Below are 25208 nucleotides of genomic sequence, written 5' to 3'. Positions count from 1 at the left end.
GAAGGCCTGGCCTGGGGCTTTCATGTCAACCTGCCATGGTTGACATGGGCCATCTTCACTCTGAACAGTAGGCAGGTGGAGACAGTGGGTATTCTGAACTACGCCTCGAGATTCTGCCGCTGCCTACAAGAGACTGGGCAAAGCTGCTTTCCAGTATACAACATTCTGACTAGTGGGAGCACTATCCAGTCCCAGCTGGAAGTTCTGGGTCAGGGATCCTTTATCCTGAGGGAAGGCAGAGGCAGACCCTTTGGTTTCCTCAGGGGGTTGTGGGAGGATGCACAGGAGCAAATAAGAGCAACTGTGGCAGACCCTGGTTGGGCTTACTACTCTAAAGTGGCTGTTCACCAACATTCACCTACCAGCCTGTCAAAGGCTGCTGCCTCCTGACTCCCTCACAGCTCCAAAAAGGCAAGGAGTGAGCAAGTGTCCTCAGATAGGAATATATGCACTAGAGAAACACAGAAAATACATTTATTACCAGGCTATAAATTATGAGGCAATGGGTAGGGTGGGGAGAGTCCAGCAGTCATGTTTTGGGCATCTGCCCTTTCTCTCTGTTTTCCTGGGCTTGTATTCGGAGTTCCTCATCTAGGCGTTCCTTTGCACGGACAACCTAAGAGGAGGAGGAGGAAGATCAAGCTCTGACAGCCTCTTGGTCTTTGCCTGAATGGAGGACCTTTCCCCTTCCTGTCCCAGACTCAAACAACCTCCCTAGAGCACAGTGGACTGCCAGGATTCAAACAACTTTAGTAGCACCCCGGGGTCGGAGGGGAAGCCTGTGGTGACCTTTCCTCATAGAGTAAGGAGCACTTACCTTTGATTGCAAGTAGAAGGAGCCACCCACGGACTTATCATTCACCTTAAATAGGTGTTCATAATTCTGCAGGGAGATGGGACAGTGAACATTAGTCTCCGGGTGAGAAGTTAAAGGGCTGCCTCTGGCCCACAGATCAAGCAGGAAGCTGCTGTGACCAAAGGACATGAGAAAGATGGGGAACCATGTGGGAATGGCTCAGTGCTTCCAGCTAGCAGCCATGTCTCTGTAGTTGTGCTGCCTGGGTCTTTGCAACCCCCCGCCCCGCGGTCAGCTTCCACACCTGCCCTTTTCTGTCTGCCTGCACACCACCACCCCATCAAAGATACGGGACCTCACCTTCTGGACCTCCTCAGGGCTCAGCTTGGAGATGTTGAGAATCTGCTGGGCTTCCTGGAGGCTGAGGCCAGAGAGATTGGATGCAGCTGCAGACTGGTGCCCAGCACGGCCCCGAGCATCAGCAGCTGCCTGGCTTGCTGTGGACACACGGGTGACTGCTTAGCTCCGTTGGTGGCCCAAAGCTTCCCCCAGGCCTTCTAAGTGACATGAAAGAAACAATTTGCCCAGGAGTGGCAAACATTCCATACTGAAGGATAGGATAAGGCCAAACCATGTTCTTGGTCCTGGTCCCTCAGTCTAGACCACAAGCTGCCTTGCTCCTCCTTCCCTCATTGCTTGTCCTAGAGGCCTAGCAATGGGGAGTTCTGAGCTACTTTGGGGACTAGGCTGAAGCTACAGGCAGGGGAAGAGAACAGCTGGTGTCAGAGCCTCCATAACTGGTCTAGCCAATGCCTCACACTATCACAGCAGACTGCCACCGGTGACTGGTTTCTTTTGGTGATCTTAGAATCAAAAGTAAAATTTAACTTTGCAGCCAATTAGTCTGTGTTGGAATTACTCAGCTCTCCTTGAAAGCAGCCAGGTATGACTGTTCTACTTTACCAAAATGGGCTGCCAAAAGGGCATGCTGGCCCTCAACACTCTAACCAGGCCTAACTGAAAATAAGCTTTTCCTGTACCTAGGAATGTCTCAAAGTCTAGCACTGCTTCCTACCATGGGAAAGTACTCCAGGCCACCTAAGCCTGGAATACTCCACCCAAAAGAGATCTGTTCATTCACAACTGACACAACCCACAGGGAAAGTCTAACCTAAGCAGAGGCCCAACATGTAAGGAGATAAGACTCTTACCTGCGAACTCCTGCCTCAGGGCCCGGGCAAAAGCTCTGCCCACCACCTGCACACCCATCACAATGATCTGGGCCAGGTACTTGGCCTGTGGGCAAAAGAAGCACCTTGTAGATGGCTACTGAGTGGGGTTCTAAGGACTGCCTCCTCTAAACTTCCTTTCTTTGGTAGCTCTAGATACTCACACTGGAGTTCCCAGAGGCAGACTGGTTCCCTTTGGCCTTCAGGAAAGGCTGTGGGGGAGGAAGACACTTTGGGAAGAAACTGTGGCTTGAGAGCTAGGATAGAGGGCAGTACAGATTGCCACCAGTTTAATCCACTCCAAGGCCACTGGTGGCTCTTCTGTGCTTTTGTAATGGTCTGGCCCAACCTTCATATTACCAGGAAAACCACAGATCCATCCTAACTCTCCCAAGACTATTAAAGTACTATGACTTGGATTCTGTCCACAAATACAACAACAACAAAAATCACCAAAGGTCTGGGTGTGGTACTATGTGCCTATAATCATGGTATTGGGGAGACTGAGGCAGGGTGATCATGAGCCTGGACTTCATAGTAAAACCTTATCTCAACCCAAACAAATAGGGTCCAAGAAGGAGGTATGGCAGGTAAGAGTGCTTGCTCTTCCAACCACAAGGACCTGTGTTCAGATCCCAGCATCCATGTCGTAAGGTACGGTCCTGTGTATACTTGTTATCCAAATACTGAGTGGGGTGGAGACAAGAGGACCGCTGGGCTTCCTGGCTACTACCTAGCCAAAAACAAGTGTTCCAGCTCAGACAGAGACCCTATCTCAAAGAGAAAAGGTGGAGAGTGATTATAAAAGGACACCTAACATCCTAACATCCCCTGGCACACACTCATGCAAGCATGCACACATACTATACAAAGGAACAAAAGGGGGGAGGGCTAAGGGTCTACTTAAAACATAACACTCAGGAGCTAAGAGCCAACAAAGAATTCAGATAACAAACACAGTAAGGTAGGAACCCAGCAACTGGAAGAATGTGGTCCTCTGTTAAGCTACTGGGTTCACAGATCTATTCAGTCAATTTTGCTTTGGAAAAAGACACACAGGACTCAATCCCTGTTCTTGAAGCAGGCTGCACAGCCACTGTCCAAGCAGAAAAGCCAACTCCAGCAGGGCATGGCTACCAGATTCCAATACTACATAAATCAAAGACACAGAGGCCCTAGGGAACCTAAGACTTGATCAGCAGCAGAGTTTACTGAGGAAATAATCAGGAATGGGGTGGAGGTTCTGGGGGTAAGAAAATATTTTTCCTAGATTGGGTCCTAAAGTGCAGGCGGAACCATGACAGTGAGCCACAAGTGAAGGGTGTAAGTCTGAGATTAGACAGACACCCTGGGAGCATCCTAGGGTTGGAAAAAACAGACCAAGGGTGGATTAATGGAGAAATATTAAGAGTCTACCCTGAAACAGAAATGGTGTATAGACAGCATGCATAAACTGGGTCCCACGTTTGTGAAGTGATATGAAGGGGCATGCAGAGGACTCTTTAAAAAAAAAAAAAAAAAAGGGCTAACCCCCAACAGGTGCAGTGGCATGCACCTGTAACCCCAGAGTTCTGGGAGGCAGAGGCAAGTAGGTCGCTGTGAGTTTGAGGCTGGCCTCATCTACAAAGTGAGTCCAGGACAGCCAAGGCTATACAGAGAGCCTGTCTCAAAAAAGAAAAAGAAAAAAAAAAAAAAAATGCTCACTGCAAGCTTGTGCTCAAGTGGTACAGCTAGAAGATTGGACCTTTCTTCCTTATACTTTCTGTGGTTAGTTTTCTCAGTCAGCAAGTATTGGCTGTGCCTGGTACCAGGTACTGTGTCAAACATCCTAGTGCCTGTGCCATTTAATCCCAAGAATTTAAGAGGTTTAGTGGTGCTAGGGGGAGGAGGTGGGAAAGTTGGAGCCCTATTAACCATAGCACCTTACTCCCAAAGGAAGATGATAGCATCAGGAACTCAGACTCTAGAACTGGCCTTTCTGGCTTCAAGGCCCTGCCTGTCCCTAGCAAGCAGATAGAATGGTGGGTCATTAGGGAAATGAAGAAGCCTCACAACAGCATAACAGAATGGTATTTATAAAAAACAAAACAAAACAAAACAAAAAAAAAAAAAAAACAAAACGCAGCTTTCATACCAGAAAGCATGGCCCAAAGGAGAATCTCTTGCGATCAAAGACGGCCAAAGACTGCCAAGTAAGACAGAAAGCTCTGAGATAGAATTCAGCTCCTATATGGTTCCCTTGGCCTAGGACACCCCTCAGGAGATCTCAGTTCACACAGAAAGCCTGCCTCTCTGTTGCCACACACCTATCACATGGCCTTGGAAGGAATGATGTACTTTTCTGAAAAGGTCATGACTACTCCTTAATAATGGATGTTAAGAACTGAGGCTGCAGAGTGCTGCCTTTGATCCCAGCACTTAGGAGACAGAGGCAAGAGGAATCTCCATGAGTATGAGGCCAGCCTGGTCTACAGAGTGAACTCCAGGACAGCCAGGGCTACAGAGAAACCTGTCTCCAAAACCAAACCAAAACAAAAACAATTAAAAAAAGAACTGAGGCTGGCCAGCATGACAGTGGATGCCTTTATTGCCAGCACTCTGGAGGCAAAGGCAAGTAGCTCTGAGTTCAAGGACAGTCTCTGGTCTGCAGAGCAAGTTCTAGGATGGCCTGAGCTACACAGAAACCCAGAAAGGTTTCTATGTAGAAAAACAAAACAAAACAAACAAACAAAAAAAAAATCAAACCAAACAGAACTGAGGCTATGAGGCTATAACTGGAGAACTCCACCCTCCCCTGCACACTTGAAGCTAAAGAAGCAAGTGGCCTGCTGTACCAGCATCTAGAGCACAATGGCTGCAGGGAAGGCAGGATGCCCTTGATTTTAGCCAAGAGGCCTAGAAGCTAATAGGGAAGGCAGAACTGGCCTGCACTGTTCACCAGACACCTGGGGTTTGCAGACAGAGCCACTCTTTTTTTGCAGAGCTGTTCCCAGGGGGAGGCAGAGTGACATAGCATTTTTGCAGGCCAGCTTTGGAATTATCTCCTATGCCCATCCCCCAGCTTTCTGACTCTGGTCAAATTCTCAACTCTTATGGACCTCAGTTTCCTGACAACACAAATGTGGACAACATAGCTGTCAGACAGTGAGATGATGTCTGGCTTGGAGCCTAAATGACACAGCAAGTGATCAACAAGTATTGGTTTCTATGTATCATTATTCTGTTTCTATAAAAATTTGTCAGTGGCCAGGCAGTGCAATCCTGGTGGCTCATGCCTTAACCCCAGGATTCTGGAGGCAGAGGCAGGAGGATAACCACATGTTCAGGTTACCTTGGTCTACAAAGTAAATTCCAGGCTAACTGGGGTTATATATTCTGTTTGTTAAAACAGAATAAAACAAACAAAAACAAAATGAAACAAAAACACAGTTTCTTCCAGTCAGGCCCTTTGGTGCCCCTCAGAGGTAAATCTACAAAACGGTCTTCTAGGAGCTATGAAGCAAGCAAGGGAAAGGAGCAAGAATGAGGCTGACCTCCACTAGAATCCTGTCTTTGTTTCTCACTAGCTTTGTAGCCTTGGACAAATTACTCAACTTTTCTGAACCACATTCTAAACTGCAAAATGGAGAGAGAATGTATTCCCTACAGGAGGGTGTGAGGCAATGAATACAAAATCAAGTGGACAGACAGCAGGGTTCTAGAATCAGAGCTCAGCAGCTGGCTTTGCTCCCAGACCAGATCCTGCTTGGTGTTAAATGGTCTGGTAGTCACCGCTAGAGATTTCTGGGGTACAGAGCTCCCACCTATAGCCCACTCCAAAGGTATTCAAACAGCCACCATCAAGTAGGCCCCCAAACAACGAACTAACTGACAGGCTTCAAGATCCCAGGCCAAGAACAAGACAGCTCATGTAGTGGGCAATCTCAGGCCACGCTGAGGGCAGGAGTCACAGCCACAGGACTCCGTCCCTGAAACCGGCCGTCAGCAGCACATTACTTTTCCCAACTGAGACGCAATATGGCACAAATGACCTCTGACAAGGTTTGTGGTCAGGGTACCAAAAATGATGCTTAAGTTGTGGAAGTGCATCAGGAGGGGCCCAGCTTTCAGGTCTGCATACAGTGTTCTTCCAATACAGTGGCAGGCCCTGAGTGTAAATCAGACTGACAGCAGGAAGGAACGCGGGATATGTCACTAGGGCCCTGCAAACAGTTACTACAGGTAGTGTCACAGCTAGGCAGGAGGAAGGTCAGGGCTACACAGTGGCATCTATGACAGTGTTAGTACTCTGCACAACAGCTGCCCAATACATATTTGAATGAGCGTGATTGTCCATGAACCAATGCTTTAATCAGTCCCTCTCAGCTATCTCTGGCCAAAGCTGCAGGCTTATGCACTCCATTCAGCAGGCTGTCTCCACAGGCCTTCCACGCCGCGGTCGCCCAGTTCTTACACAGCACTCCACTGCTGTCTACAAATTCAGTTCACCTTCAGCCTGGCGTTGATATCCCCCACCTCTGACCTCAACCTAGTTCTCCAGATTTTCTCTCCCTACCTTCCCCCCACCACAGCTGCACCCTTCACTTGGAGAAGCTCATGCTCTTCACACTGCTCTGAGCTCCTTCACTGTAAATGTCCTCCTTCCTATTTAGATACTGTCAGGACTGTATCTAGGCATGGTGGCGGCGCACACCTCTACTCAGCGCTAGGGAGGCTGAGGCAGGGGCATCTCTAGAGTTTGAGACCAGCATGAGTTACAGAGCAAGACAATGTCCCAAACAAAAAACTTCCAACACCCTTAGAGTGTTGGCAAATCCTTGGCAAACTATGCCATAATTTGACTTCCAGGTGAAAATCTCTGGCTCCTCCCACTTATAACTTCCAACAGTTCTTTCTTTTCCTCTTGGGGGTAGTACTGAGGATTGAATCTAAGGCCTCCCCTGTGGTGGGCAAGCATTACAACACTGAGCTATACCCGTAGCCCTCTTTACTAAAGTGCACAGGCTGCCCTGGAACTCCTGACCTCCCTATCTTCCTGCCTCAGCCTCCCAAGTGTACAAGTTTACAAGTGTGCACTACCATGACCAGCCGGGAGAAGTCTGTGAGGAATCAAATCAGGTCCTCACTAAATGGCCTAATTAGAAAGCAGGAATTATACAGCGGCAAATGTGTAGTCTCAGATCATGCACAAAGCTGAGGCCAAAGCTAGCCAATGACTCTTGCAGGAAAGACGAGCCTGGAAAATTCTCTGAGCTCCAGATCCCTTCAGCGTAAAAATGGGGACGGCTGAGAAGGATTAAATGACAGTCTACGTAAAGCCTCAGCCCCAGGCATCGTAACTGTGAGTGGACTGCTATGTTCCCATTATTAACGAAGAGGCTCTCCAGCCAGGTTTGGTGTTTTGCACACCTTTAATGCCAGCACTGGGGAGTCGGAAGCAGAGACAAATGAATCTCAGTGAGTTTAAAGCCACCCAGGTCTATTACACAGGGCGTTCCAGGCCAGCCACGGCTACACACATAGTGATACCTTGTCTCTCAAACAGATAAATAAATAGGCGCCCTCAACCAATCGCCTTGAGGGGCACATCTTGAGAACCTGCAGGCAAATTCTAGGCGTCAATGGTATGCCACAGAGGTTCAGGCTTCTAGGTCTACCTCTTCCATGGACGAGCCAGCTGTCAAACGCGGATAAAAACCTAGCCACACCACCGACATCGCCGAGTCCTGCCACTCGGGAAGCAGCCCGCCCAAAAAAATCACCCCCTTCCACTGCCCACAGAGGCTCGCGCACGCCGAGTCAGGCTACGCGGCCTTGGCCGAGAGCTTTCAGGCTACCGGGCCTCGGGTGACCCTGCCCACGGCCAGAGCCGCCAGGGCGCCGGCGACCCGGTACCACGCCACACACCCTGCTTCCAGTGGGGTACGCTGGCGGCTCGCGGCCTCCGGGCCGGGCCCGCCACCTGACTCCGACTCTGCCTCCCTTCCCGAACACCCCAATCCGGATCTCACCATGGCGACCGCTCCACCTTAGGGCACCGGGAGTCGTTTCCCGACCCCGGGCCAGCTCCTGGGCTGCTCGTGGGTCAGAGGTCAAGGGAGACCGAAGAGCGCGTGCGCAAGGAGGCGACGCACTTCCTGGGGCGTGGCTCGCGGCACAGTGATGTGGGCGGGGCCTCGGGGTCAGAGCCTGGGCGGGCTTTGGGCGGCCCTAGACTGGGTGCAGTTTGGTGTTCTTGGGACTCGTGCACCAAGTTGTTGTTTCTTCCCTTATTTTTCCAAAATATTTAGGAAGACGCCATTACATGAAACAAGCTAAAGTAATAAAGGGCTGGATGTCAAATTCCCTGTACTATTTAAGAAAGCTAGGTATATCAAAATAGGTTTTATTCCAGATTCCTCTGTCTTGTGAAGCTCCTTGCTAGACACGGAGGGGCTCATTTGCACCCAGGTCTGTAATCTAATGCCATTTTTTTCGGTGAGGCCCACCAAGTTCCCCTCTACACTGATATGCCCACCACCCTGATTTTTAAACACCCTGTTTAAGGTGTGCTTTAAACAACAGATACTTATTTTCTGATGGTTCTGTTTTTTTTGTTTTGTTTTGTTCTTTGAGACAGAGTATCTCTGTGTGGCCCTGGCTGACCTGGAACTTACTATGTAGACTAGCCTGGCCTTCAACTCACAGAGATCCACCTTCCTCTGCCTAGGATTAGAGGTGTGCACCATGGCTGCCCAACTGGTTCTGAAATTTTTATGTTCAAGATGATCATGTCAGGTTTGGTTTCTAGTTCAGCTTCTATGCTTGTCTTGCAAAGGGTTCTCTTCAAGTCCTCATAAGACCTTCTCTGGTCTCAGTGTCTATACGTTTGTTTGTAGCAGTTTTATCAAGACACCATAATTGCCTGGAGTGGTGGTCCATGCCTGCAATCCCAGTATTCAGGGAGGCAGAGGCAGGTAGATCTCGGAGTTCAAAGCCAGCCTGGTCTGCAAATCGAGTCCAAGGTAGCCAAGGCTACACAGAGAAAACGTGTATCGAAAACCAACCAACCAAACAAACAAAAAGACACTCATAATCCACACAGCAAATGACAGTTTCACCTTTTGGAGTGCACAGTTCAGTTCTGCCACCATCACATCACCATCTAGTTCAGAACATTTTTACCCAACAGTCATGTCCCTACTCTGGAAGGTACTCATTTGCAGTTTGTGTCTATGTGTTTGTTCTGGGCAGTCCGTAGATTCAGCATCTGAACTGTGGGCTTTTGTCACCAGCTTATCCCTTCATGCACCAATTGTTCTCTTTTTTTCTTTCTCTTTATGATGTTCTCGTCGTCTGATAACAGCTCTCAACCTGTGGGTCTCAATTCCTTTGGCTAACTTCTATCTCCAAAAAATTTACATTGAGATTCATAACAGTAGCAAAATTACAGTTATGAGGTAGCAACAAAAATAATTTCATGGTGGGGGGGGGTCACCACAACACATGGAACTGTATGTAAAGGTCGCAGCATTAGGAAGATTGAGAAACACTGCTCTATGACGTATTTTTGCCTTTATTATTTATTTATGCCTTCTCACTCAACTCCCAGTGGGCAGGACATTTATGTCTTTACTCTCTGCTATCTGGACCTGGAAGGCATGCAATGGACACTTATAAATGTTTGGTGAATGGATTTAAGTTAGATTGCTCTAGACCAGTAGTTCTCAATTTTCCTAATGCTGTGGCTCTTTAATACAGATCCTCATGTTGTGGTGACCCCCAACCACAAAATTATTTTTATTACTACTTCACAACTCATTTTTAATATCATAAAGTCATAGCAAAATATCATAATGTAAGTATCTGTGTTTTCTGATGGTCTTACACGACTTATGAAAGGGTCACTTGACCCCCCAAAGGGGTCATGGCCCACATATTGAGAACCTCTGCTCTAGACCACTGCCCACCCTTCCTTCCTTTCCTCTAGCGCTCCAAATTCTCTCTTCCCTGGGCACACTGCTTAACTTCCTTTTGCTTGCTCTTGGCTCCTTCAGATCTTTGCATTTTCAAAGAACATAAGCATCTCCTTGGGCCCTGACACCTGCTTGCCCCTGCATCCAAGTCGGTTCCTTTCAATTTTTCCTCATTCTGCTTTCCTATGCACTGTCTGGTTTCCTAGCACATTTGTTGTGCTATAGGTCAGCTGAACTCCATCTCTTCTGTTTATTACAAGTAAACGGAACAAAGTAAAACTAGTATGAAGAGGAGCCAGAACCAAAGCTCTCTCACTCATATGCCTGTCTCCTTCTTTCTAGATTCCCAGAGAGCAGATCAGCACAAAAGGCAGCCAGCTTAGAAAAATTTAATTGCTGAAAACATCCAGAGCATGTACAGGCTGGTTGTCCTGGGGGTTCACACCACTGTGATGAGGCTGTTAGCTCCATGAGGCCCTTTCTCCTGACCTCAAGCCAGGGGAAGCAGGGCAAATGGTCCTAGGCCTCAGAGGAGGAAGCTGCTCCCAACAGCCTGGTGGGGGACCAGCCCCCCAGTGTCCATGACTGGAGCTGGAGCTGGTGCAGTAGGCAAGACGGTTGGCATGTAGAAACTGAAGATGTTAGATGAAACCAGCAGGAAGACGAGGGGATACACAGCATCCAGAGCTGGCCCAGACATGCTACCGACATCCACCTCCCACCCACTGGTGCCACATGCTAACGGGCAGCTGAAGGTAAACAGCTGGCCCCAGCGGGCAGAGGAGCAGACAGTGCTCGGAGTTGTACTGGGCCCAGCAGCAGTGGAAGTACCTGAGGCCTGCAGGAAACCCAGGGCTTCTGGGCTGGATGGGTCTGCTAGGGCCAGAACAGCTTTGTCCAGTTTGCAGAGATGTAAGATGTGGAGGGGCCGCAGGTGGTTCTAAGGTATGGCAGTGGCAGCTGAGGCTAGGGGTGCCTGGTGTGCAGGCTAGTCCTGGGGTGAGAAACCAGGAAGTGGCTAAGAGGGCCTGGGAAGTGAGGGTACATGCCACAGTATTCATAGGAGGAACAGTGCTGTTGGCTAAGGGGGCAGGATCCAATTGTCACTCACCCATTCATCTTCATCCACCCCTTCAAAGGAGTCCTGGGGCAATGGGTCTTCTCTGTTCCCCAGCTTTGCCACCATGGCATTCAGTAGCTGTGAAAGCGGATACGAGAGACACTGAAAGAAGTGACTCTCTTACTTCAATAACTTAAAATCCCAGTTTTAACCCCAGCAGTGCCATTTCAGTTAGAACTCTATTAAGCTGCTGATGGGTTTTCATTGCAAAACACCGTAAAACGGAGTCAGAGGCAAGAGACTAGCGTGTGATAGCTGACACAGGAACCGCTGTCTCCGTGTACTGCCTCAAAGGCTCAAATGTACAGTAGGCTCACCATGAGCTTAGCTCTCCAATCTTTAACTTAGGCTGGGTTAGGGATGGCTAGAATGTGTGTCTCTTGCTGCCCTCCCTGGCTTCCTGTGCCCTGGAGACAGCAAAATGCCGCTCGGTGTGGCCCCTTCCCAATGTCTGGTGTGGAAACAAGTGTGACACATGGTTTGTCCTGCCATCTGGGTTGGTGACCTGGCGGATAACCAAGCACATGGAGGACACCGTCTGCACTGCATAGCCAACCCTCTCGGTAAGGCCCACCTCTTCCTTCTTTTGTTGGTCAGACTTCTCTTCCAAGTACTGTGCCGAGGATGGGGCTCTTCGGGCAGGGGCCTCACGGGGGGCTTGGCTCACTGGGTGAAGCAAGGACAGGCATCAAAGAAGGTTGATCCTGTTTAGAATCACCCCTCCCCCCAAGTGATTCTGTGGCAGAGATCAAAGAAATGGCATTAACAAGTATTAAAGCCCCTGGTCACCAGGCCTGCCCAAAGCACCAGGGTATATATATAACTCATGCATGTATGTGTGTTTGTATGTGTGTTATGTATGTGTATACAAGTATACATGTGTGCTAGGATAAAACACAGGGCACAGAACTTGCCCTGCAGGGGTTCGGACACTGGGTCTGGAGACATGTCCAGCATCCTTAGGAAAGCCAGAGGTATCAATACGGCAGCAGGAATGAAGGATTGTATTTGGACCTTCCGTTCCTTCCTTCCACCACTATCCAGGTCTCCCTCCCTTCTTTTCTCGCCATTTAGTCCTTACAGTACCTGGGGTCATGCCAGGGGGCTGCAAACTCAGTAGCTGGGGCTGTCCATTAGCACCCCCTAGCCAGGCTTTGGCACTGAGTACTGGCTCCCAGCTCACAGCTGTGTCCGGGAACACATCATCCTGGAAGAACTCTTTCTGCAGAAGGGGAGGGGGGGAGGCTGAGACACAGACCAGGGGCCCAGGACACACAAGTTGTGAGACCTGGCCCTCCCCACACCGGCATTCACATGCTTTGCAGAATTTCAGTAGACTATGAAGGCGGATGTTCCTAAGAAGTAGACAGCAGGGAGGTTTACATGGAAGGACAGATAAGAACCTAAGTTTCTGGGCCCCTGGCCAGCCACAAAAACAGGAGACTGAGTTTTTGACCCAGACTCACCCTGACTCGGGGCAGCCGGAAAGCAACAGGCTCCAAGGAAGTCTGCCGTAGCCGGAGGCATCGGGCAAACTCCACCTCCCGAATGTCACACTCAGTCTTGGGCAGGAGGACAAAGCCCTAGAGGGAGCAAGGAAGCAAAAACTAGACCAAGAGCCCCTTGCTGGAGACAGAGCATCCTAGAGCAGCAGAATTCCTTAGGCCAGGACTGTGATCTGCCCTTTGGTAGATGTGCCCATAGGCTCTTATATTTGAATTCTTGGGTGTCAGATGGTGGAACTATTTGGTAAGGATTAGGAGGTGTGGCCTTGCTGGAAGAAGTATGCCACTGTAAATTGGCTTCATGCCATTCTACAGTTAGTTCTCCCTCTCTTTCTACCTGCTGCCACTCTCCCTATCATGATGGCCACAAACTTACCCTCTGAAACAGTGCACAAGTTCACAATTAGATGTGTTCTTTATAGCTTGCCTTGGTCTCGCTTTCTCTTCACAGAAACAGAAAAGTAACCGAGACAGGAGTGGTGTGCTGTCAATGGGAACAACTAGTGCCTTTGAGGGGAAAACACCACACATGTAGCACTGGCCTATTTCTATAGAGGACAAAGTCCCGCCATGCCCTACTTCAAGCAGTTGAAAAGGGATATACCATATGCCGTTGTGGGATAGGTCCCCTGCATGAGTTTAACCCCTGTGCATACCACATTAAGAAAGCAACTAAACAGAAATTTGTTTCTTTGGACATCTTTGTTTGATTGACTGAGACAGTTTCACTAAAGCACCCAGGTTGGTCTCAACTCATGATCCTCTTACCTTGGCCTCCAGAGGGCTGGTATGACAACTATGTACCACTATGCCTGGTTTATTTAACTTGACATTATATAGTTTAATTTTTAGTGATGGCTGAATGTAAGCCAGCTTTCAAAATTCCTAGATTATTCCAGTCAGCTATACCAGCTGCTTGGCACAGCTCTAGACAGGACCTTGACTCCCTTGACCCCTCAATAGGTCTTGCACTTCCACACATGGCCACAAGGGGGCACGGGAACCTTGCAGTCCAACTTTGGGACAGAAGGTTCAGCGGTGAGGTTGGCATCACCTTGTGAGGGTCAGGTGATGTGAAGCTGTTGCACTCCAAGAAGAAAGGGGCCTCCGGGAGCACTTCATACAGGAACACACGGGTATCGCCCTGGGGAACACAGGGTAGGGTATGAAAGTGAGGCAGCCAGCTACACTAGACCCTGCCCCACACCCAGCCAGTCCATTCCAGCCAACCTTGCCAGTGAGAAGCACCAGGCCAGTGTCAGGGTCATAGCTGGGAAGCAGAGTCGAGGGAGCTACATCCAGGCCCAGCACTGCTGAAGGGCCTTCTGCCAGGGCATCAGCTGGGTACAACTGTAGCTGGCGCTCACTCCGGCTGCCAGGAAGTCGGGGGGAGAGCAGATCCTTAGAGCTGAAGAGGCCTGGGGTAGGGCAAAAACTCCCACAGGGACCCTGCTCCTTTCTGGGCTGGCCAGCAGTCACAGGAGAAACAAGTCTGGCCCTTAGAAGTGGCCTGGCTGCGGAAACAGTGTCCAACCCCTGGCTTGGCCTCTACTTACTCACCTCCTGGTTTGTCCTTTATACACCCTGACCCCAGTGCCTATCCTGGCCTACTGCTGTCTCCTGTCTGGCCTTCTCTCCTCACATTCTATTTTGTAATCTCAGCTCCAGCAGGGCTAGACATTCTCCTTGCAGTCCAGCCTTTCTTCTCAGGTTTGGGTGACCTAGGTCATGACACCTTCCTCGGGGAGGCCCTCCCCAACCCATGATCCAAAGTGCCTGCTGCCCACCCCACAGGCCTCTCCTGCAGCCTTGCTTCTGTTCCCCGTGTCTCCATCAGGCATGGCTTCCTAGGCCTGATCTCACCTTCTGAATCCCGTTAATACATATTCCTTCTCCGAAACTTTCTCCCCCTACAGAACACGTGCCTACCTATTCATCCATCTAATCATTCATGAATTCATCTATTTATCATTCCAGACATCCACTGATCCACTTATATACATACCTACCTACCCCCTTTTTCATTCATTGTTCTATTTAACACATATCATTCAGGAACTGAGGGGTGGGAACAGTTTTTGTCTCTTTGTTTGTTTGTTACTATTTTATTTTGAGACAGGGTCTGTCTATTATGTAGTCCTGGCTGTCCTTGAATTCCTTACATATGCAGTCCTCAAACTCACAGAGATACGCCTGTGCTGGGATTTAAGGCATGTACCATCATGCCTGGCTGTGGGAAATTTTTGCAAGCCCGACAGATGTTGCGACCTTGGGAAAAGCAAAATCAAATAGCTGATGAAGCCTGGGGACGGTAGTCCCCAAGTCCTCACCTGTCAAAACCAGATACCAGCAGACAATGACCATCACACACCCAGACAATGCGGGCTCCGCGGCCACCTTCAGGTCCTGGACCTTCCTGTTGAGATACATCACATGAAACTCAGTCAAAGGCCCCTCCAAATGGGTAATAGGGAACTTTTACCTTTAGCCCAAAGGTTTTTACCTATAGGGAACAGAGTTGCTCTAAGGCTCATAAAGCCTGAGCCCTTCCCCCACTGCTCCTACATGCTTACCTGCAGGGGTACAGGGCTGCTCCGGGGTTCATAGACCCGCACGTGCCCATCCTTGCATACAGTGGCCAACTGCTGCCCATTTGGACTCCAGGCCAAGCTAAAAATCTGGGGACAGACAAGGGCATAAGAGGTGGCCTCTCCTTTCACTGCTGACCCCTGCCTCTGCAGCTGTCCTACCTGGTCCTGATGGCCCTGCAGCCTCAGCCGCTCAACTCCAGCCTGAAGGTCCCAGATACGAATGGTTAGGTCGTAGGAAGAGGAAGCCAATATGTCAGCAGCCAAGGGATGGAAGCGCAAAGAGTAGATCTTTTCCGTGTGGCCTGGAGAGGACCAGGAGGTGATGCTGAGTCCTTGAGAAGCCACTGCCCCCACAGCCTCTATCTACCAGGGCCCTCTAACCTGTGAGCACAGTCTCAGGTGTGGTGAGAACATTCTTGAGACCTTCAGGGGGCACCCGCCACAGTCGGATCCGGGCATCCTCCCCAGCTGTGGAAAGAGGAATATGTCTTTACTGTAGGGCCAGAGATTACCTGGCTTTCCTGGCCACTCATGGTCTGGAGCCTTCTCTCACCCCTGGGCACCCAGGCTCCTTACCCACAGCAAGACAGTGTGGGTCAAAGGGGTCCCAGGCCAGATCCATTACAGCTGTTCCATTCTGCAGTGTAGGCAATGCTGTGTCAGGCAGGCGGCCTGGCTTCTGCAGCTGTGGAAGAAACCCACACCCCACGTGGCATATCAGAACCAGGCACAAAAGCCAGTTTCAGGAAAACAGGTGCCTGGGCCCCACCTTCTAACGCAGCCCCGCTGTTGGGTGGCCCAAGCTCTCTGCCTAAGCCAGCTTGTGCCGAGCCCTAAGTGCCAACGGTAAGGTCCCAGAAAGTGAGGGCATAGCAGCGTGGAGTGGTGGAAGGAGCTCAGGCTCGGGGCTCAGGCTGCTTGGGTTTGAACCCTGCTCCACTTACAAAGCTGTGTAACAAGGTCAGGTCACTACACCTCTCTGAACTTCTTCACTCTGATCTGAAAAATGGGGATAATCACGGCACCTACCACATGAGACAGCTGGAATGGTTAGAGCTGTTATGGTTATGTTGGGCAAATGCCTGACACAACTCAGTGCGTTGGGGTAGACCCTCAGCGTCCTGCCCTTGCCCACTGAAGGGACCTGAAGGGTAACCCTGGTGGGGCAGGGCCCTTACCTCAAGCACAGCTACCTGCCCACCACTGCTGAGCAGGGGAACAGCCACATGCAGCCGGTTAGCACAGAAGCCATCGCTTTCACCAGGTGTTGTGAGGTTGAGTCCCTTAAGGTTGGTGATATGGCTGTCTCGGTGGAGGATGCTGCCCTGAGCATGGCGGAATTTAGAACTGGGGCCTGATGGGTAGTGGGGACACAAGCAAGTGTGAGGATGCTGTGTCTGTGCCTCCTGTACCTGGTCTTGGTCACCTGTTGCCCTCATCACCAGGAGGAGCCTGGTGTGGGTCCAGGTAGGCCTTTGTGGGGGTTGGCACATGCAGGGTATCCAAAAAGCTTGCCCATGTTCCTCTACAGCCTGACAACCAGGGTGCTAGTGGTACAAGCCTGGGTTAGTCTATATATGGTCTCCTTTAGGGTGGGTGGACAGAGGAATGGGGCTAGGGTTTGGGGTAGACAGGGTCTTCCTGCCCTGAGCAGCTTACCCAGAAGACTCTGAAGTGATCTCTGACTGGGGCTGGTACCAATGCCACTGGTGCTGGAGAGTGAAGGCCCCAGACTGGATGGTGTGGAGGGTGAGATCAGTGAGCTAGGAGGGGAAGAGAAGCCCTCCTGGAGAGAAGGATGTGGTCAGCCAACAGTCCCTGGGTGTACTAACCAAGCAGAAAGGGGACAGATGGCCAGTTCCTTGGCCATTGCTCTGGGCTCCTGAGTTTTGGGACAAGAGGCTGGCCATGAGCCTGCTACAGCACAAGTCAGGTGGCATTGAAAGAAGGAAATGAGCATTAGACCATGGGGACAGATGAGCCTGCTCATGCCTCCCAGTTTTGTAGGGGGATAGGCCAGGAGTGACAGCTGCCAGCATTTCAAGAACAGCCCTGCTTCTTCTACACCTGCTCAGCCTAGAATACAATGTCAAGTTCTTTCCTATGCTGTGCACACTCCTCCATTGCTGTTATGCCTGGCAGTTAAAGACCATAAAGGCTATTTAGCAGGTGAATAGAACACGCCTCTTGACCACTTCACCACCCTACTGTGGTGTCTCAGTAGCCGTAGGGGAGGTGACTTGGTACTTACACTTGGGTCTGTGTCAGCTCTGGGCAGCTCTGCAGGATGGGCCATGTCAGGGGATGGTTCCATAGTAGGCACCAGGGAGGAAATGAAGCTGGGGTGGGGCCGGCGGGCTGGATTGAGGCTGACCTTCTGTACCTGTGGGTTGGGTACAGGTACTTCTGGGTTGGGTAGGCAGGTCACTGGGGAAGGGACATGCTACCAGGTATGAAAGGGACCCTTGGAGGGGTAGTCATGGGGTTAAGAGAACCAAATGGGAACTCCCAGGGGTCGCTGCGTCTGGGGGATAAGAGAGGAGGTGCATGAGCCAGGATTGGCCCTACCTTCTGGTTGTCCCCAGCCCACCAAGTGTGGGCATCAGAAGCAGGCACAGAGCCGGCTGTGTCTGGAAACAGGTCCTCATGAAACTCCACAGTCTGATGAGGAACAGGTGGCCAGTCAGTGAGGCCCAAATCCTCCAGGTCCCCAATCCCTTGCCCAGGCTCCTCTCACTTTTCGGGGCACGTGGTGGCTGATGGGTATGATGGCTGTGTCACTCAGCTGCAGGACTTGGAGCACCTCGCAACTCATGACATCCAGTGCTCGCCGGGGGACAAGTGCTGCCCCTCGCAGCACGCTCTCCAGAATGCACTGGGTCACTGTCAAGGACACCATAGGAGATGGTGAGCGGGGGTGGGGGTAGGGGGGTGGAAACCGTGGTGGGGTGGAAGGGAGGGCAAGGGCTCACCTGGGCTCAGTGCAGGCTGCTGTGGCGTCACTTCGTAGCAGCACAGCTGGTTCTCACCCTGAAACAAATACAGCCTGAGCTCTACCTGACGGCGGGTTGTAGCCCTGCAGCAACCACCCAGAAGCCTTGATTCTGCTGGGCGCTGACCTGCGCCTGGAGAGACTTTCCCTCACTTGCTCGTTTCCCTCACACTTTACGTGCTGAGCACCAAGGATATACATCAGCATTTATGGCATGCCAACAGCATACCAACACTGCGGTCCTGTCCTCCTGGCAACCCCGGTGAAGATGGCACGGGACTGGGCTGCACTGTTCTCACTTGTTCTTTCAGGGACAGCAAGGAAGAAAACAGCACAAGGCCCTAAAGTCTGAGTCGTGTATATGGAGGGCAGCGGGAGGGGTGATCCAGTTTTCTGCTCACCTTTCCTGCCAGGACCAATAGCCCAGAGTCTGGATCCAGCAGGGGTGTCAGAGACCTGGGGAGAGAGGGAGTGGGCTGGATGATAGGTAAAAGCTGGCAGAAGAGCTGCAAGTCCTCAAATCAGGGACCTGGAAGGTCCTTCGAGCTGTATCTGACCGGATACAGATCCTCACTCTCTTCTGCTGGTACTGCCCATATGCTAGGCATACCACACACGTCCAGCTATTCTGCTTTCCTGCAGGGCTTGCACCGGCCCTGGGCAGTGGGAACTCAGGCACTCATGAGAACTCATACATACATGATACCCTGTATTGCTTCAGCCAGCCTCGGAGACCAGCACAAGCAAGGTTAGGAGGGTAGATGCTCCAACCAGGACCCTCTGACCTCCAGTGCAACCTAGGCAGAGTAGAGCTCACTCTAGCCACTGCAGGGCCAGGGTGCTACCGTCTACTCTATCACCATACATCCTAGAGGCTCAGGTGGCACTGCAGGCTGACTCCAACTCCCAGGCAAAGGCTCCTGAGGCTTCTGGGCTTCCATAGAATCCCTTAAGCTACAACCCAAGCAAGTAGGAAGGACATTCCTGAAGTGAGGTCACGGTGGGAGGGAAAGGGTTGGAGTAGGCTGGGAGCCTACCCAAGGCCAGCCTTTTCACTGGCCAAGAACTCTCACCTCCCTGCTCTAGGCCCTGGAGGCCCTTCACATGAAGGTCCCAGGCCCGGGAGCATCTCCTTGCCCTGACCTCCTACTGAGGGAGGGGTGTCAGGAGAATTTGAGAGCCTTTTGGTTTGTGGTTTTTTGTTTTGTTTTGTTTTGTTTTTTTTTTTTGACATAGGGTTTCTTTGTTTAGCCCTAGCTGTCCTGGAACTTGCTTTGTAGACCAGGCTGGCCCTCAAAACTCAAGAGATCCAACTGCCTCTGCCTCCCAAGTGCTGGCTGGGATTAAGGGGCTTGTGCCAAACTGCTGGCTGTGACAACGTATCACTTGCTCCTGGCCTTGACCTCTGACACACTCACAAACAGTGCTCCATCCCTGTTGTGGTACCCCAGCAGGGCCGGCTGTCCAGGCCCCGCCTCCCCTGCCTACCAGTGTTCTGCCAGGAGTCACAGAGTGGGTGGAGAGCTGGGTGGGGCCCCCCCCAAGTGTCTGCAATTCTTGGAGGGCCTAAGCTGGTAACTTGTGAGTAATACAGGCCCTAATTACCTCACGATGGCCGGGCAAGCTGGCCTCACTGCTGTCCTTCTCCACTCATCCTGACCCCTGCCTGCCACAGTAGAAGGCAGGTAAGGGATAAGGGTGGTAAGTGGCTTAGGGTCTTCCTGCAAGACTGGAGTTGACATTAGAACCCCTGCAGCTTTCATTTGGCTTTACTCATTTATTCATTTATAATCGTCCCTTCATTCCCTTGATGAACTAGCCTCTGCTCAACCCCCAGCTCAGCCTGATGATGTGAATAAAGGGGAGCGCTACAGACCCCATGCCAATCCTGAAGGCACCCAGCTGCTCTGCAGGGCAGATACGATCTTGTAACTAAACACATGAAAGCAGGGCTCTGTGAGGTTGTGCAGGGGTAGGCAGGACTGTGTGGTCTCAGCTCGGCCACCAGGGAGTGGGTGTTTCTTCAGTTCCAATGTGAGGGAAAAGCCATCACAGGGGATAGAGTTCCAGACAAGGAGAACATTACATGCACAGGCTTACGGTAGATATTGGATTAAGGACTTTTGAGGGATAGGAAAGGTGGTGTATGTAGTGACCTGGCCAGTGAGGTGATGGCTGAGACGCAGGTGGGCAGGGCCAGATGAAGCAGCTTGGTGAACCAGGAGTTCCGTCACTAGGAAGTGATAAGCAATTAGGAGAAGGTGGTTATTTTGTTTGTTTTGTGAAGCTAGGGACAGAATTCAAGGCCTTATGCATGCTAGGCAAACTGTTCTACTATCTAGTTCGTACGAGTTAAACAAAGTAGGGTGGGAGCAAGGTGGCACCGAGATGGGGTCACACAGTCCTAAGAAAGAAAAGGTTCAGGTTCAGAAAATTAGGAACCAATTAGGAGCATAGGGGCTGGAGCAGAGGTGGGGGACAGGCCTCTGGACTTCTGTCGTACTCACAGGGAGAGAATGTGAGAAGAACCCCGTGAACTCCACTGGAGCAGTTTACCAGCTCTCAAAAACCACCTCCTGAAGAAGCCTGGCCAGGCCTCCCCTCATCCCACTCCCTCAGCACCTGCTCACTGACTCAGGTGTTGGGTGGCGGGAGCAGGAAGTCATAGAAGGCAGGGCTGGCTCCTCCGACAGGTCAGGCCAGTCCTCCTTGCCTCAGGCAGAGCCATCTGGACATCTCTGCTAGGCAGGAGCATCCTGCTGCCCACTGGCCAGGAGGGGCAGGGAAATGGGGTCACAGCACCCAACACTATCAGCCAACAGCTGGCACAGGCCTGATTCCAGGCCTTGTGAAGAGAGCCAAGCTGCATCTGGGTCCAGAATGCAGAAGACATACCTTGACTTGACAGAAGGCCAGAGGGGAAGGGATTCAGTGTCAACATCTTTCCTGTTGCTATGGTCTCTAGGCTTGCCACCCTGAATGGCTCTTACTCTGACACCAGGCCAGTGTGTACCCCAAGTCCAGAGTCAGAGAGAGCCAAAGGCCTGAGGCTACCCCTAACCAAAAGACTGAGGAAATGGTGTTATCTACTAGATGGTGAGACGTGACTTTGATCTGATGTCACAAGTTCTACCAAGTGCCTTATGATGGTCCTGTGAAAGGACAGGGGTGGGCTTGTTGGGAGAAAGCAGCTCTTGAACTCCTCTGGTGTTGCTTCCATCCATGGCCCCAGACAGCTTGGCAATGCCCCTTATCAAAAGCGGTCCAGGTCCCATGGATCTGTCACTGTCATCCAGCGTGGGCCAAAGGCATGCCACATTCTCTTCCTTTGAGGGGCCCTTTGGAGGGGTGGTACCTGGAGAGCAACAAGAGGCTAGACAAGTTGGGGTATACTAGAAGCTGCCCGTGAGTTCTGGGAGGATGGGGCCTCAGAGAACTCATGGCTCATGGGAAGAGGCTTGGGGTAGCCTGAGTCACATAGCGCTGTGTGTTCACTCACTTTTGTTGGTACTGGGTGTAAATCTAGAGTCTTATTTATCTCAAGTGGTCTACCACTGAGATATACCCTCAGACTTCTTTTTTGAGAAAGGTCTTACGGAGTTTTTCCAGAGTAGCTGGGATGACAGACCTGACTCACAACAACCAGTGATTTTGGAGCCTGCCTTACAGAGGATTTGGGCCTGGGGTAACTGGTGAACCCAAACCCTGGCCAGAGACAGCTGCCACTCAACCTTAGACGACTTCCTGTTGAAGACTGGCCAGAAAACCCCATTTTCATGTGAAACCACCTGATTTTTCAATTCTGGCAATGACTTCAAAGTTCAAAACTGCCACACGGGTCAGATGAAACAACCGGGGTCAGTTCTGTACAGGAGTGTGTGTGAGATGGGGTGGGTGGGGTGTTGATGTTCTACATTTACAAGGACAAGTATGGGGAGGGACCTGCTGAGCTCCTGATGACCAGTCCCAGACCACCTTCATTTCTGGTGATGGGGTTCTGCAGAGGCAGGACAAAGGCCTTGGCTACAGGCCAGGCGAAAAAGGGGCAGGATGGTGAAATCTGGGAGCTGAGCTGGGTCCCCAGAGGCTCTGAGGCATCACGCTAACCACAGACTGTGTGTGTGTGTGGGGGGGGGGGGGGTAGAGGCCGATCATTTTCCTGGAATCCTACAAGGCAGGGGATTTTTCTAAACTAGTCCCTGGCAGCCGCCCCTCCTGCTCAATCAAGGGCCACTGTCAGCAAATACTAGGTCCCTCCTATTGTTGACGATGTCCCCAACCCTGCTTCCCATCCCAGGCATATTCTGGTCCTGAAGCTTCCAGCAACTGTAGGGGTTTGAGCGACATCTGTTTCTAGGTCTCAGTGTTTCACTTAAAGCTGGGGAAGGTGGCCAGGGATGCTGTCATGGCTACAAGGATCCCAAATCCAGCATTAGAGATTTTACATAAGAGGCTCTTGGAAGCACTTCATGTGGCCTTTCTAGCTTTTGAGATTGGGATTAGCTACCAACAATAACACATTGTGAGATTACACCTAAAAATTTAGATTTGTATGAAAAAAAAAATCCAGTTTTGGCAGATTGGCTGGTCATGGGGACTAAGCCCCTCACCCTTGCTGACCCCTTCTATCTTGCTTCTCCAGATCTACATGGGCCCTAACGTCCACTTCTTTAATTTGTGTCACTATTTGCTTTTTAATTAAAAAGCAGGAACCTGTCCAATGTCACACAGCAAACTAAGGATTGACTTTAGCCAGCCTAATAAAATCTCTTCTCATTGGGATCTGGAGGTGCAGACCGGGCCTGCACGGTGCAATGAGCCGGTCAGCAGAGGTGGGTGTGTGTAGGCTCGACCAAACCCCGCCTCAGCCAATGGGGGAAAGCCCCGCCCTCGGTGGAGACGGTCCCACCCCCCCACATCTTAAGGAGGGACCAGCCTCCTAGGAGCTAACTTCGGAGCCGGAGCCCGGGGCTGGGAGACGCCGACACCGCAGCCTCCGGACCCCGGGGACACGGACTTCTCAGGATCTGCCGGAGGGGGAAGGACTGAGGCCCCACTGAGGCCTTGGGCCGCACCGCCCGGCTCCCTCGGCCGCTGCTGCCGCCTCCCGGTGAGTGTCTAGGGGCAAGGGTGGGGGCGACAGGCGGGGTTGATCACACTCGCCCTGCACACTAGCACACATTCTTCGGTGGGACTGCGGCTGCGGGAGAGAGCCCCCCCCCCCCCCCGTCTCGGGCGATTACCTAGGCAGCACGTCCAGTTGCACCCCCCTCCCCGAGTGGGTTCGGGGCCTCAGTTGACCCTCAGGAGGGCCAGGTTTTGCGCTTTTGTACATGGCTCACCTACCCGTGAGGCTCCGAGTAGACAAAATAAACACCCCCTCCCTTGCTTCCTCCTCCCACGGCTGGGCCCTCTGGCGTGACCAGTTTTATGAATCAAACCTCTTTTAGGGGATGGCCCAGCCGTAGTCTGGCTACTTTTTCCTCATGGGGTCAGACAGTTTGGTGCCCCTGTGCATACTGGTTGCCTGGGGTCCTCTGGGCCTTGACACACATGGCAGCCCTGGAGAGGAGGGGGTGGGGAGGCTGATAGGTGTGCCCCCAGGTGAGGCATGGACTTTGGCTGGCCAGAACCCTGAGTGCTCCAGTATCAGAGCATCTCATCTCTACCAGTGAAGGAGCTTTGCTTGGGCTGCAAACCCAATGGCCTGTAGCCAGTCTAGTCCTTTGTGTCCCTGAGCTTGCAGCTCTGGGGCCAGAGGGCTGCTTGGGTTCCCTGTGGTCACTGGCAGGCCAGCTGATTGGTGCCAGCCACACCACCTCACCCCCATTCGTTAACGATTACCACACCAGGGTCGCTGACTGCTTCCACACCAGGATCCCAGGAGTGGCCTTTGCAGGGTAAAAGGAACCCAAGGGTCAGGAGGTCCCCTTGTGTGCTTTTTGCATTGAGCGTATGTGCGGCTCCAGAAAGAGGCACTAAGAGAGCCTTCTTCCCTATCTGGACCAAGAATCCTAGGGGAAGAGGACTGGCTAAATATTAAAGGTCCCTTCCCCCTAGGCAGGGTTTTGGGTGCTGGGAAAGTGGGTGGGCTGCAGCTTTGTGAGGGGCTCCATTGATATGGGCAGTAAAGGCCAGTATGGACCCAGCTGTTAGCACAGCCCCATAGCTGGGGCATGCAGGTGGGGGATGGGAGGACAGTCCCTAGAGTTTACTGGCCTCTCCCAGGGGAATCAGCCCCCGGGGGAACTTCTGTAAACAGAGTGTCAGAGGCAGGAAGAGGGCTCTGGTAATGAGCAGCCCAGCTGGATTCCCTCCAGACCATTATCTAGCATCTCCCATCCAGGGAGGAAAGGACCAAGGAGCACACGTGCCAGCCCGGGAGGGGGCAGGCACTGCTTGTCCTTACCTTCCCAAGCCTCGGAGCTGCACACCAGAAAAGCCACCTGGGATCTGTGAGTGCAGAGTGAGAGGGTGCCGGGTGCAGGGCAGCTGTCCCAGGAGGGTCCGAGTGGAAGAGATGAGCACAAGATCTCTCAGCCACTGTAAGACTTATGCTTTCCTGGGCCAGTCCCCTCTGGCAGATAGCCCTGGGGCCAAGAGAGCTATCCAGGCAGGACCCCCTCCCCCACACCTCCATTTCAGATCTCCCCAGCCCTGGTGATTGGGATAAGTCCTAGGGAAGAACCAGGAAAGTGGGGCTCCAGTTAGCCTCAGGAAGTAGTTCCCCCCCACACCACCCCTGGCAGACAGCTCTCTTGGGCAAGTGCCTAAAGTCATTCCTGACCACTGGCAGGTCCTAATCTTATGCGAAGGGGATCAGTCACCCCTTCCAGAGTTCCCTTCGGCACCCCTCAGAGCCCCTCCCAGAGCTGTGGAACCCAAGGCCCTTGTGTTGCCAAGAAAACCAGCTCCGCTCACTGCTATGGAATTTGTGTGTGCGCTTGGAGGAGGGAGAGGTGTACACACACAAACACACACACACACACACACACACACACACACACACACACACACACA

The 25208-nt window shown here is 51.7% G+C and overlaps 3 protein-coding genes across 3 annotated transcripts in view; 1 reads left to right on the top strand and 2 right to left on the bottom strand.

Moving 5' to 3' along the window:
- Positions 1–457: 457 nt before the first annotated feature.
- Positions 458–8140, bottom strand: Pam16 (presequence translocase associated motor 16). Its single transcript, XM_055604699.1, has 5 exons — positions 8037–8140; positions 2008–2092; positions 1157–1293; positions 818–883; positions 458–616 (listed from the first exon to the last, which is right to left on the bottom strand). The coding sequence occupies exons 1-5, from the start codon at positions 8037–8039 to the stop codon at positions 530–532; spliced, it is 378 nt and encodes a 125-aa protein (XP_055460674.1). The 5' UTR covers positions 8040–8140; the 3' UTR covers positions 458–529.
- A 2213-nt stretch (positions 8141–10353) lies between these two features.
- The window catches only part of Coro7 (coronin 7), a 54964-nt gene continuing 40109 nt past the window's right edge, over positions 10354–25208 (bottom strand). Inside the window, exons 10-28 of the mRNA XM_055604694.1 lie at positions 18590–18644; positions 18169–18226; positions 17934–18079; positions 17765–17857; positions 17448–17579; positions 16856–16982; positions 16375–16550; positions 15773–15881; positions 15578–15664; positions 15356–15498; positions 15179–15283; positions 14936–15021; positions 13836–13977; positions 13660–13749; positions 12567–12683; positions 12187–12322; positions 11675–11766; positions 11092–11178; positions 10354–10974 (exon numbers count right to left, since the gene is read on the bottom strand). Coding sequence (XP_055460669.1) covers positions 10969–10974; positions 11092–11178; positions 11675–11766; positions 12187–12322; positions 12567–12683; positions 13660–13749; positions 13836–13977; positions 14936–15021; positions 15179–15283; positions 15356–15498; positions 15578–15664; positions 15773–15881; positions 16375–16550; positions 16856–16982; positions 17448–17579; positions 17765–17857; positions 17934–18079; positions 18169–18226; positions 18590–18644 — 1987 coding nt within the window. The 3' untranslated portion in view covers positions 10354–10968. The remainder of the gene's footprint in view (positions 10975–11091; positions 11179–11674; positions 11767–12186; positions 12323–12566; positions 12684–13659; positions 13750–13835; positions 13978–14935; positions 15022–15178; positions 15284–15355; positions 15499–15577; positions 15665–15772; positions 15882–16374; positions 16551–16855; positions 16983–17447; positions 17580–17764; positions 17858–17933; positions 18080–18168; positions 18227–18589; positions 18645–25208) is intronic.
- The window catches only part of Vasn (vasorin), a 10706-nt gene continuing 8651 nt past the window's right edge, over positions 23154–25208 (top strand). Inside the window, exon 1 of the mRNA XM_055604695.1 lies at positions 23154–23298. The gene's annotated coding sequence lies outside the window, so the exon portion shown is untranslated. The remainder of the gene's footprint in view (positions 23299–25208) is intronic.

Source organism: Psammomys obesus, unplaced genomic scaffold (genome assembly GCF_907164565.1).
Source record: "Psammomys obesus unplaced genomic scaffold, mPsaObe1.curated_primary_1811, whole genome shotgun sequence".
NCBI lineage: Eukaryota > Metazoa > Chordata > Mammalia > Rodentia > Muridae > Psammomys > Psammomys obesus.
Note: the sequence above shows the minus strand (reverse complement) of the source record. Positions and strands in the feature narration are given on the sequence as shown.

Bases quoted from the DNA above. Each gene is read 5' to 3' on its own strand.
- Pam16 (XM_055604699.1), bottom strand. The intron at 1,294-2,007 runs GTAAGAGTCTTA...GTGTGTCCACAG, and splicing joins CCTGAGGCAGGAGTTCGCAG to CAAGCCAGGCAGCTGCTGAT. The intron at 884-1,156 runs GTGAGGTCCCGT...ATCTCCCTGCAG, and splicing joins GCCCTGAGGAGGTCCAGAAG to AATTATGAACACCTATTTAA.